The following is a 12,585-nucleotide window of genomic DNA, read 5'->3' on the forward strand; positions in this document are numbered from 1 at the left end:
GGGGGTGGGGGAGGCGGTACGGTGCTGCTCGGGCCCATGCACATGATGGCAGAGGAGGCCCACCTGGTGACCGGGGCAGCACTTTCACACCCCTGAAAGCTAAATGAATTGGGAGAGGTGCGGAGGAAACAGCACTGGGCTAGGAGCTGCAGACCAACTTAATCCCAGCTTACTGGAAGACTCTGGGAAGTCACTTCTTCACTCTGACCTGTTTCCTCATCTGAGGTACACCCAAGTGTCCCACCTTGCTCAAAAAGTTAGGTCTCTAATTCCTGTTTACATCTCCCCTTCATGTCAGAGAAAGAGGAAACAAAAGATTTTTGGAGGGGAAAAAAATAATTGGAAACCTGATAAGCAATTCAGCCCTAAAACTGGAGGCCCCTGATTACAAGCATCTCTCCTCAGCCTCCACCACTCAGGGGCACTCAGGGGCTTTCTTGCAGAGCCTTGAGTAACAGTAAAAATAGCGCCCCTCCAGTGGGTAACTGAACTCCCAAGTTCCAAAGGCTGTAGGGGCTGGATGTGCTGGTGCTGTGGTCAAATCTTTTGAAGGGCATTTGTAAGGTCACTCTAAGAGTCACACGTAAAAAATATTTCAGCATGAAAAGAAATCCCACTGATGTTTCTTTTAAGTTTCTTTTAAATCTGTCAATCCTCAAAGGGTATTTTATCTTTACCTCTCCAGCTCCCCTCCCGCCCCTGGATGAGCTGAACTAGGGAGGGTGGCACGGGGGCCGATTTCTCCAGACCACCTAGAACTGCCAACCCTAATGGCCCAGCATAAGGCACACAACCCCAGGCTGAGAAGCCCTCCCATAAGCAGACCACTTTTCTAATTACACGAACAAATCCTTTCTTGTTTTGAGTTGGGTCTGGGAAACAGGCAGACATTGCTTAAAACCTCACAAATGTCCTGCTCCGCTGCATCCAGGCTCCTGATCTAAGCATTCCTACGGGCCATTTCTCCCCTTAATAGCAGGATTATATTTACCAGCCTTGGCAATTCTCAAAAGCTTCCAGGAAAAAATGCACGTTGTCAATTAACTTCATTAAGGAGGAAGACCCTTTTCCAAGAAGGGGCTGGAAGGGAGGGGCAGGGGCATTACCACCTTCTCTAGAATAGCTGAAACCCTGCATTCCCAAACATGGCTGCTTCTGGGGCTGGCCCCTGAGCTCCAGAACCGGCTGCCCAAAGCCCACCAGGAGAGGCAAATGAAATGCTGGGAGTGGGGAGCTGTACCACGGACACAAAGTGGACACAGGGCCCTCTCTGGGGACCTGCTTGGAAGCTACCTCCTGCATTGAAACTTGTCCCTCCATCTCCCGACCCTTCCCCCAAATTCTGCTTTGGGTCAAAGTCCAACTGAGGTCAACGGTGGCTGAGTGAGGGGAGAGAGAACATGAAAAGATACAGTACCTGGTTTCCCATTCTGATCGGGGGCCTGGGGCCGCCTGCGTATCGCGGTGACATAAAAGGCTGCAATTACAGGGAATTAGTTCAATGACAGCCTGCACTACCGCACAGGGCCAAACACAAATGCGCTCCACTCCACAAAGTCCAGTTTTGTTACAACTAGTGATCTTTTAAACTCTCTTTCTCCCCGGTGGCCTCTTCCCTCTGGGCAAAACTTCCTTTGGGCAGAGGGAACAAACGACGTGCATGGCATAGGCGCCTCCTGACTCCACATCCGCTCACGGAGATCTACTCTGGGTGGCAGGATAGTGTGGCTGGGGCTTTGCACAGGACGTGGAAGAGCAGGTACATCAGTGCAGGGCAAAGGAGGAAACTGCGGCTCTCGGTAAGGGCAAATGAAATCAGAAAGGGACTTCTACGTAAAATTCCCAGGGTGTGCAAAGCTGGACACACACACACGCACACACACACACACAGAAACCACTGACAAAGGGGGTAGGGAAGGGGAGCGAGGATTTAAGGCGGGGGAACACAATGAGAACGGTCAGGGGACAGCGGGCTCCCTAACTTGTGCAGGGCAATGGGCAGGAAAGCTTTCTCAGCAGCAAGAGTGCACACAGAAAAGGCTAGGGATGCAGCTTCGGTTACAAACAAATGGTTAACCAAACTCAAAAACCAAATCAAAAGTGAGAGAGGAAAAAACAAAAACGCAAAGGCCGCTGACAAGGTCACAGAAATAGATTTTCTTTTGGTTTCATATCCAAGCTGGGTGTGATGTCCAAGGAACGAAGACTATCTTTTGGGGGGGGGGGGGGAATTTTTATTTTTTTATTATTATTGTTTTTAAAATTTCATTCGTCAGTCAAGACTCGAAAGCAATGGCTAGAGCACATTTTGATTTTTGTTTTTCCTCTGCTGGCTCTGTCCTCCTTGTGCCCCGCGCCCCCCGGCGGGCAGGCGAGCCACAGCGCTTTTACCTGACTGTGGGGTCCCATCATGCTGCTGGGATTGTGAGGTGGAGGCTGTGCGTGCGGCGAGGGCTGTGACCCCGGAGGACCCTGTGAGGCCAGACAGCAGAGGCAGGTTATAGATCACAGCACATGGAGAAGCGCAGAAGCTTAAAAGAACAAAAATTAAACCAAAACGAAGGGCAGGCGGCGGGCGTGCGGGCGGCGGGCTCTGGTTGGCGGGGAGGTGCGAGCGGCTGCTTAGGTCGCAGGCCCCATGGTGTATGCGGCGAGCGGGAGGGAGAGAAGCCGATGAACACACTCACGGGGCGGGGGGGGGGGGGGGGGGGGGGGGGGGGGGTTGTTCCAGGGGTGGAAGATAAAACCCAGCTCCTTTGTCAAAGCACGCAGGAGCAGGGGCCCGGGCGCAGGCTACGGATGGAGCGGAGTTTGCCATGTTAAATACGCTGGTTGTGACGGGCTCAGAGAGCGCAGTGATGCACAGCGGGCTGACCCCTCTGCAAAGCGTGCAAGGGAGTGGGGACGAACCGGTGAGGCCCTGCCCTGGGGGAGCTCCCGGTCTGGGGGGGGAGGGGGGCACAGAGACAGGGTGCAGGTTCCTAGGCCAGTCTACAGAGGGAAGGGGGCCTGATGGATGCACGAGAATAGAGGAGTCAGAGCCCGAACAGACGAGGGAACGACAGGACGGACCAGGGCACTGTTAATTCACCTTCACTTGGAAATGGCCCCATGAGGTCGGGGTTTTCATTCTTCTTTTTACCAACGAGAAAACTGGGTCTCAAGGGACGAAGGGATTTGGCCACAGCCACACAACTGGTAGGTAGCAGAGCCAGGATGTGAAGCCTGATGGGCCCAAGGCTCACCCTGACCACTGCAGCCCTGAGCTGAAGCAGACATGGGCAGAGGAGCAGCGGGATGGGGCTGGAGGCCCCTGATGGGTGGAGGGGCTGGGCTTTCCAGTCTAGAGGGTAGTGAGCCACCTATGGTTCCGAGCTGACCCTGGAAGCCTTGGGCTCTGCTGACCTTGACTCCCCCCAGAAGAGATGAGGAGATGAGTTCACTTAAACCACGGGGTTGGTCAAACTGTGGGCTGCAACCCATTAGTGAGTGGTGAAATCAATTTAGTGGGTTACAACCATTGTTTCCTAAATATCTGGAACAGAATAAAATAATAGAAAATATCGAACAACTCTGTGTATACGAAGTCAAGTATTTTTCACGAACTGCTTTTTACATTTATACACACGTGTGTGTATAAATGTCCAATGTATCTCCTCCTGTGGGTCCATCACAAAGCACAAAAAACTCATCTTGGAGGCTCCTTCCTGCCTACTCAGAACATTCAGAGCTGCACTCTGGTGCTGGTGATGAGAAGCATACCCTACTTGTCTCTTCTCCACCCAATACTCTCGGAATATTTTGAGAAAAATTCAACACCGGCAGGGGGAATGGGGGGGGATTTACATTAAAGAAGGAGAGGGAGAGAGAATCTCTGAGATGCAGGTAGGATTTTCTTCAACAGTCTCTTCCTTCAAAGCCAGGCTGCCCAGCCTCCCACCCACTCAGGAAACCAGGCTGGGGCTGGGGAGGGGTGGAGGGGCTGGTACCAGCCAGCAGGGCCAGGGGACGCAGAGAAGAGGTGTGCAGAAAAAGACTGCAGGAGGCATACAGGAACCCGGGGGCGCCACCGAGGACAGGCCTGGAGTTTCCTGGCCAAGCGAGGGGCTGCTCACTTCCGGAGAGCTCCGCGGAGCAGATGTTCCCCTACCTGCCACGCTACTAATTTCAACAAGTGTGTGTCTTTCTAGCGGCTGCCAGCAACGGCATGGTTTGTTACCATGAGCAATTTTCTTAATTAACAGACATTAATTAGCCATTTAGCAATTTTGCAAGCATTTGTTTAGCGGCTTTCCTAAACATGAATACCACTGTGATAATGGCACTGATTAGAGGGTCCCCTAATTAACAGTACAGGGAAGGAAAATTGAAATCACATAAATTAAAAAGGGAGGGGAAGTTAATGAAGGCGGGACATATTTGCACCTGCAAGTCTTTTGTACCAAGAAACTTGGGTGCAATGTAAACAAAATAAGATAATTCAAAGCCAACCCCCCAAAAAAAGAAAAATAAAAAGAACGGAAGAGAAGGGTTCAAGGGTGAGGTCCAGTTGCCAAGAGGGGGCAAAAGGCCTTCTGTCAGTTCCCAGCTCTTGGCAGGAAGGGAGCGCCTCCTCCCTCCAACCCTCATGGCCCTCACGGGTAACATACAGTCCTTCAGAGAGAGCAGTGTGTCTCTGGGCAGGTCCCCCACACCTGTGCCCCCGTTAGCCAGGGGAGGCAAGCAGGCTGACTCGATGACAGGTTGCCGAAAATGTATGTAAAGCACCGAAGAGTGTGTGACACCCACAGGGGGCCTCAATCGATGGCAGTCCTTGCTGAGGGCCAATTCTTGAAACTGGGTCTCGGAGGGCCATTCTAAGCCATCTCTTGGCCATGGATTATGGCTGCTCGGGCCCCCGGAGGTTCACAGGGCAGGCTGGTATGTGTGCTTCACCTCCCTACCTCCCTCAGAAGCTTCTGGATGGACTCTGGTGACTGGTCCCTGAATGAGCGGATGTGGCATAGGTTTGCCTCAAAGCAGGTGCCTCAAGACAAACAGCCAGTGAGTATCAAGAGCCGGGAATGTGGCTGGTCAGTGAGGCCCCAGCAACTTCTCTGGCCAGCGGGGAGAGGCGGGGAGTAGTAGGCTGTTAAGCTAGGGAGGGAGCAGCATCTCAGAAGTCTCCCCTGTGACCTGGAGCCAGGCTCTGGAATACTGAGGACAAGAGAACCCTCACCCAGGCCAGCCAGTTACCCAAACAGAAAACCCCACCATGATCTCAAGACGGACACAGATGCTCAGCGTTCACGTCCCCAGGGCACGGAGCTCCTCTCCCACCCCAGGGGGGGCGTTGACCAGGCTCTGCTGGTGTTATTTCCCAGCACTGCATGGCCCCCAGCACTACTGGGAGCTCTACGAGCCAGAAAGCTTTTCTTCCATGGAGCCAGAAGTCTACCAATTCCCAGTGGTCTGCTATGTCTACCCAAAGCTCCATCCTCCGTGTCTCTGCTACCTCCACTCGGCCTGCAGCTGTCTGCCACTACATCTGCGTCTGGACTCTGTCCTCAAGACGGCATGTAACAGCACAGGGAGGGACCCCGCACACTTGGCACGTTCTTAGGAGCAGAGAACAGGTCCTGCGTTTGAAATGTTTGCTTCTGTTAAGAGGATGCCAGACGTGTTCCCATCTCCACAAGGAGGTACGGAATTTGCTGCCTTATGGTTTAGTGGGCCAATAAAAGGTGTTTCTCTTGCATCCTGCATGCTCAAAAAGAGACCAACAGATAGGTATAGAGAAAATGGACTTTATGGTCTTTTCAACTCATTACTCACTTGGTCAAAAGGCTACAGAGAAGGCAGACCACAAAAAGGATCTTGATCTTTGTTGAGATGTTGGCTTTTCTCTTGCCCAAATTCTGAACAGATCTGGCAGGCAGGTGGAAAGGATCAAGGTGGGAGGGAGTCCTAACGCTGATAATACTGATGAGTTTTCCCACATAGGACGGCTCCAGGGGCCTTCCTGGCCTCTACTTGCTGAAAGCTTTAGAAGAACCGAAAACAGGGGTGTCTGGAAGCCTGTTTAGCCAGAAAGAGCCTCCGAGTGCAGCTCTACTTAGGCCTTGGAGGCTTTCTGTCTCGGGAAGTGCCTAACCCCCTTGCCCAGCATGCCACAGAGCTGGTGGGTAGGAGCAGACATCTGAGGTGCACAAAGTACTGGGCTAAACTGGAGTTGGTGGGGGGGAGGGGGGGGTCCCACTGGAAACTTGGCAAGAACTGCACCTGCTGGCAGTCACTTGTTTGTTGGGTGGCCCTGACAGATCAACACTTCTTCCAACATCCTAAATTTACAGGGGAGAAAAGAGAGGTCCAGCACAGATGCAGAACCTGCCCAAGACCACGCTGGTGGCTAAACCACATCTCCTAACCCCAGCCCAGGGCTCTCTTCACGTGATCATGTTCCTGTCCACTGGAGGTAAACAAACAGGGTTTGAAAGAACCCGGTTCAAATCATGACTCTGCCACTGACTGCACTTCTCTCATTGGTGAAACGGGAATAATCGAAGCCACACAAGGCCGCGTGGGGGAGCTGGCCTTCACCTGTATTAGCTCAGGTAACCCTGGACCCCTCACAGGAAAGGCCATCAGTGGCTCCACTTACACCTCAAAAGGGTGAAGCCACTTGCAAAGCTGTTCAGCGGTGGAACCAGCAGCAGAGTCTGATTCCAGAGCTCCAGGGGTCTGAGCTTGGCCACCATTCTAAGGAGCCCGGAAGTGGTGCCTCCGTGTCACACGTGGAGCACAAAGACAGGGGAAGAACAAATCCTCGAGGCTGAAGGATGTGTGGGCGCATGCAGTCACGTTCACCCACACACACGTATTCTGGATGCTGACCTCAGGCGTCCGGCCAGCCCCATTTCCTGGGGGTGGGTCACGGAGATGCATCAGACTCATCTGGCCCTGGAAGCTCCCATGCTAGTTGGCAAGAAGTTATGAGGACATAGTGACAAATGGGCTCGAGTGTCAGTTAAAATGCCTTGGGCTCCAAGAGAAGGGGGCAAGTAAACTGAGGCCCAGAGTGGCCGTAGAATGTGGGCCAACAGACAGCTGGTATGAGAACTGGGGCCCCCTGACTGGTCAGAGCTCTTTCCACTGCAGTGCTCTGCCCCTACCATGGGGGGACAGCAAGGAGGTCTGCACCTGGGAGAGACCTCAACTTGGGAAACCCTGCAACTGAATCTGGGAAAAGGAAGCGGCAAACGTACCCACTTCCTTCCTGGGCCTTCATCCTACCCCAGACCCTATTAATGGACTTGCCACTGTGTCTCAGATGTTCCCGGGATCTCTGACCGGAGATACAGAACTCTTGCACTTCCTTTTCATTCTTCCTGCAATGCCAGCGTTGGGTGGTGGTACGCACAGCAGCCTCTAAGAGCCACTGCGGGGATGGCGTGGGGAGGCTCTGCCGCAGGTGTGATCGAAGCAAACGCTGGGTCATTTCACTTAAACTCTGGATGCCTCCAGTTCCGTGGAAGAGCCTTTGCCATCACGGACGTCGTGGGGAGCAGAACATTCCCACAGCACAGCCGACCCAAGGTCTCTGCAGAAAGGCATTTCAGAAGCATCAGCAGGAGCCACCTATGCCTCCCGGTCACTTCCGGGTGGAGCCCCTGGACTTCACCTGAAGTCATCCACAAGAGATCGAAGGGCTTGTTGCACGATGGAGGAAAGCTTCAGGTTGCATGGACCTGGCATCTGATCCCAGCCCCTGCAGGGCATGCTGTGAGTCCAGTTTCCTCATGAGGACGACAAGGGGAATTGCAGTGGGGTGGTGCAGCGGACAGCGTCAGGCATGCACAAGGTCCTCAGTCTTCCGTGGTCCTGCGCCACATGCTCCGGTGGCCACTCGCTGCCCGCGTCCGGGGAAAGTGCGAGCTAGACCCTCTCTGCCGGGAGCACCCTCCTCAGCCCTGTCAAGGTGCACCCCCGAAACACGGCTCCATCCTCTTCAGACCCTGTCTTTTCTGCAGACATCGAGTAGGCTGCTCAATCCACCCCACGTGGACATGCTGGGCAAGGCCCAAACGAGGCAGCGAGGCTGGGCCAGCAGGCGGACCCCACAGCCACAGTCAGCCAGCCCCCGGGGGTGGGGGGGCGGGGGGTATAACTAACACCTTTGAGTTCAAGGAACCAGGAGGAAAAGTTAGTACCAAGAGGGTGACCAAGTTGGCCCTCTGAGCTAAAGACTCTTGCAGGTAAGAGAGGATAGCTCTTTAAAATTAAAAGGCAAATAAGCAAACAAACACTGCACTGATGTCTTTAAAGGAAAAAAGTAATAAAAACCATGTGCTAACTTTAATGTTTCCAAAACTCATCGCTCCTTCACCCAGTGCCACCTCACACTCTGCAAAGCTGCCTTTCCCTGTCTAGCAATCATGGACCTGCTGAGAAACAGAGCTGAGACTTAGCCCCAGGCTTTCTGGGTGCAGAGGGGAGCCTGGGAGAGAGCGCGAATGAAGCCGGGCTGTGGCCAGTGGCCAGAGTGTCGGCCCCCAGAGCCCAGGGCACTCGGGCTGGAGCCGTGCCTCGTATCCCTGAGCCCTGGGCTGCTCATCTGTAAGGGGGAGGGTTTCAGGTAACACGTTCCTCATACCGAAGCCATACAAGTACCCTGCAAGCTGCAGAATAATGCTACGTGGTTACCACTGGCTAAATTTGTTTTCTGTCTCAACAGAAGGCCTTTGGGGAAGGGGACTTGACGTTTTAGGTGTCTCAGAGACAAAACACTGCACACCTTCCCTGACTCATGGGGTCACTGGCCCCTGGGTTGGCAAGGCTGAGGGGATGGGTTTCATCTACTGGCAGCAGAGACAGACGACTGGCATTACTAGGGGCCTGTGTAATCTGCCTGTTGGGTGTGTCACTTTAATTGAGTGAATATAAAATTACATTAATTATACACATGGTAAAAGGCATGCGGCAGACAATCCAATTTGCTCCTTGGACACAAATGCTGACGGAAAACGCTGTTAGCCCATTCTGGGGAGAGGGCCAAGGTGTGCCCGAGTGCCACTGACACCCGACATCCGTCAAGGGGGTCTGCCTGGTCCCTGGAGCGCGAAGTTGACCACCTGGCTAGGTGAAGGAGGGAGAGCTTTAACCACCCCCCCCTTTTAACACGCGCCTCATTGGAGGAAAAGTTATTTCTTTATCTTGACCCATGGGAACAAAGTTGGCAATGGCTCACACAGTGGCTTTCCTATCCTTGCTTCTATCTGTCCTCTCCAGGGCTTCTCTATGTGTGTGTATGTGGGAGGTATAGGCCAGAGTTGGAGCTGAAATGACCAACTCTCCGAGGGCGGAGGAAGCCTGGGCCATCCGTACACCCACCCAACACGAGCCTGGGACGCAAGCCTGGGACACACACAGCAGGTCCTCCGGGGGCTGAGCTGGGCCATACCCAATGGCATGACCCCAGGAGAGCTCCAAGTCAGGGGCTGCTGGCCACGGCCACCTAGGAGATGAGCCTGCAACAGTCGTGACTCTCCATGGGCACCGGACAAGGAGAATGGGTTTTGCCAGAGAGGTCGAGTGACAACAGCCCATCTTCCCAGGATGGTGGGGAAGTTACCAGTCAGAAGGAGCAAGAGAGTACACAGCGTTTCCCCCTTGGGGTCACCTCTGCATACCATCAGCAATCTACACGGCCACCAAGGTCCATTCTGTGCAGAGATCAGCGGAAGACTCATTGATTTCTGTCTGAGCAAAGGCCCCAGCTGACCTCCCCTTCTCCCCCCTCTTTCTAAGGAACCGAGACAGTGCCGGGCAGACAGCAAGGGCGAGAGGTCCGCACACTTGTGAATCTGGTGCCAAGACGCTCACAGGAGGTGCTCAGCGTATGTTCTTCTCAAGAGGCATGAGGCACACACGCTTGCCTCACAGAGACAGAGACGCAGAATCAGCAGGCGACGGTTTTCAAAACAAAAGGAGGAAACGTGGCAAATAAAGTAGAGGCGGCGTCCACGACCTAACGCAGAGTTCCGGCACATACTGCCCCCAGGCTCTTCCCCCCCCCCCGCCCCCCCCCGCCCTATGTATAGACAGGAAGACTGAGCCCCATCTCACTGGTCCCAGGTTCAGGCTGGGTGCCCTGCACCACGCTGCATGCCCAAAGCGGAGGCTGGAGTGCCAGGACCCCAAGAGCACGGCCACCATGTTGAGCTAGAGTAGGCGCTGGCAAACTATGGCTCGGGGCCAAATAGGGCCTGCTGCCTGTTTGTGTAAATAAAGTTTTATCGGAACACAGCCATGCTCACTTGTCTACTGTCCAGAGCTGCTGTCATGCTTCGATGGCAGAGTTGTGACAGAGACCAGATAGCCCACAGAGCCTAAAAGACGTACTGTCTGGTCCTTCAGAGAAAATGCTTGCTGACCCCTGCGACAGGTAATGGTTTTCAAGGCTGAAGAGGGAAAAAACTGGGGTCTTTTTGAAATTCTCAAGGTGAAATAAAATAGTACTGTATCTACTTTCTAATTTTTTAACCTTATATTTCTCTAATAGAATAAGTGAAGCAAAAATCAACCCCATTTACAGTAAGGAAAGTGAAGTCCAAGGACATTACAGTATTATTTATCACAGCCACAGTTTTTCCCACTGAGGATGAACAGAATGAGCACTAGACCACGGGTCAGTGAACCCGAGTTCTGGTTCTCCCATCAAAATGCCACGTGGCCCATCTCTGAGCCCTGGTTTTCTTGATCTTTCATCATTATAACACAATTAACCAGCATTCACATCCAGCTGGCTGGTCCTAGAGTACCTCCTTGCTGATCATCTCCCCAGTTTCCTTCTCGCCACAATGCTGGGGAACAAATTCATCCCTCGAATGCCAGCACAGACCATCCTGGGGGCTCCATTCCAGCCCTGACTTCTTTCAGCAGGTCCAAGTTCTCTAGGGTCATCTCGAGGAAGGGCTCTACCTTGAATGGCTATGGTTGGGATGGGGTAGGTTTAAGAGAGGTGACTTTGCCTCCGGCTGCTAAACCTTTGGGGTCTCCCTGCTAGAGATTCTTTGTACGTGCCTGTGTCCATATAACCAGGCACCCTGTATAGGGACACAGGGAAAAGCAATGATACCCAGAACATATGTGCAAAACCCAGTCCACCTTGGCAATGATCCAGCCACTGGGTCCCAGTACCCTGGGCCAAGGAGGTACTAAGCACCAGAGACGCTTGAATAGTACTTCAGGCCTCCCCAAAAGAGTCCCAGGCTATTGGAGAGACCAGAGTTTATCTATTACCACAGCAGCACCCCAACAGAGACAAGGTATCAGGCATGCTAGAGAGCAAGAGGGCAGCAATTACAGAATAATCACATTTAGGCAAGACCTGGAAAGATGATCAGGTGTCCTCTGGCAGAAAAGGCACAGAGGGGCTTCTGGGCTGAGAGACTGGCACCTGTGCTCTACAGGTCATGTGGGCATGGTGCTAGAGGGCCTTATGCACAAGACGGGGAGACCTGGGGCTGGGCGCTCCAGGCTGAGAAGTGGGGTCATTAACCTTTAGCAACTCGTGCCTAAGTGTTGGAAATTATACACCCTTTCCTTTCCTTTCCAGAGATGTTTCTATGGTGTCTCTCAAGTTAGAAATGAAGACTTCTCGGGACACCAAGTCCATAACTGTCTGGGGTGCTGATTCCCATCTCTCTCTGACCACACATGGAATATGCACCTGCTCTCCCACTAAGCCATACTCCAGTCCTGAACAGCTAGCCCTCTTTAATGCTGGCAAAGGAGCTGGGGCCCAGGGGAAGGCTTCCAATACCCAGTCCCAGCCATGTGGGTTTCTGGTCAGGATCCAGATAGCAAACCTCTCCCTCCCTGACATGTACTCACTGCCGTAGAGACCGACTCTCTGCGTAAATGGGTAAGAGACTGACTCAGGATCCAGAACCACACCAATCCCTAGGAACACCTACCTTGCCAAGAGAACAAAATCCACCCCCCCCCCCCCCCATCAAAAGACTGCGTTTTGCTCTGAGAATGGATAGTGCTGCAGAGACACATCCTACTCCTGCCCGCCAGCCTCCACACCGCCTCTCACCAGCGCTCAGGCTCCGCTGTTAATCACAACGGCACACTGAAGGCGAGGTGCATATTAAAAAGGCACTGCCTCATCCACCCAGAGAATTCCTGCTCTACTTTAAGCTCTCCAGACACATGCACGGATACAGCCTTCCTCTCCTACCCCTTCACGCCCTGACAGACAATCCAAAAAGTAAAGATTTCATCATATCCAACTAGGAAGAGGAGACACAGGGCTCTGGAAGGCACAAATCCAGAATGCCAGAATTCAACCCCTATTGTCCACTGACCACAAGAGGAAAAAGAAGTTGGCCAAGGTTCTCCCTTTGGTTTGCAGCTCCCTGGATGACTGGGAGGGAAGGGAACAGCTTGGGGAATGGCCCAAGATTTCATCTTCCTTCCTCAGCCAAGGAGAAGCAACAGATGGGGCAAGGGAAAGAACCAGGACTCTGGGGAGAAATGGGTTTCGGAAGCCTGCCCACGGTCACCCGGGCAGTGGGTTATGCAACTGGCTCACCTCAG

At 53.2% G+C, this 12,585-nt stretch overlaps 1 protein-coding gene across 10 annotated transcripts in view; it reads right to left on the minus strand.

Annotated features, from left to right (window-relative positions):
• The window catches only part of SSBP3 (single stranded DNA binding protein 3), a 162,072-nt gene that overhangs the window by 20,397 nt on the left and 129,090 nt on the right, over positions 1–12,585 (minus strand). For 8 of the 10 annotated variants that reach the window (XM_042951505.1, XM_042951507.1, XM_042951508.1 and 5 more), the window contains 2 exons: positions 2,392–2,472; positions 1,418–1,477 (listed from right to left, as the gene is read on the minus strand). In XM_042951505.1, the coding sequence (XP_042807439.1) occupies positions 1,418–1,477; positions 2,392–2,472 (141 nt within the window). The remainder of the gene's footprint in view (positions 1–1,417; positions 1,478–2,391; positions 2,473–12,585) is intronic. The other 2 variants (XM_042951506.1, XM_042951510.1) reach the window with 1 other exon arrangement.

Source organism: Panthera leo, chromosome C1 (genome assembly GCF_018350215.1).
Source record: "Panthera leo isolate Ple1 chromosome C1, P.leo_Ple1_pat1.1, whole genome shotgun sequence".
Lineage (NCBI taxonomy): Eukaryota > Metazoa > Chordata > Mammalia > Carnivora > Felidae > Panthera > Panthera leo.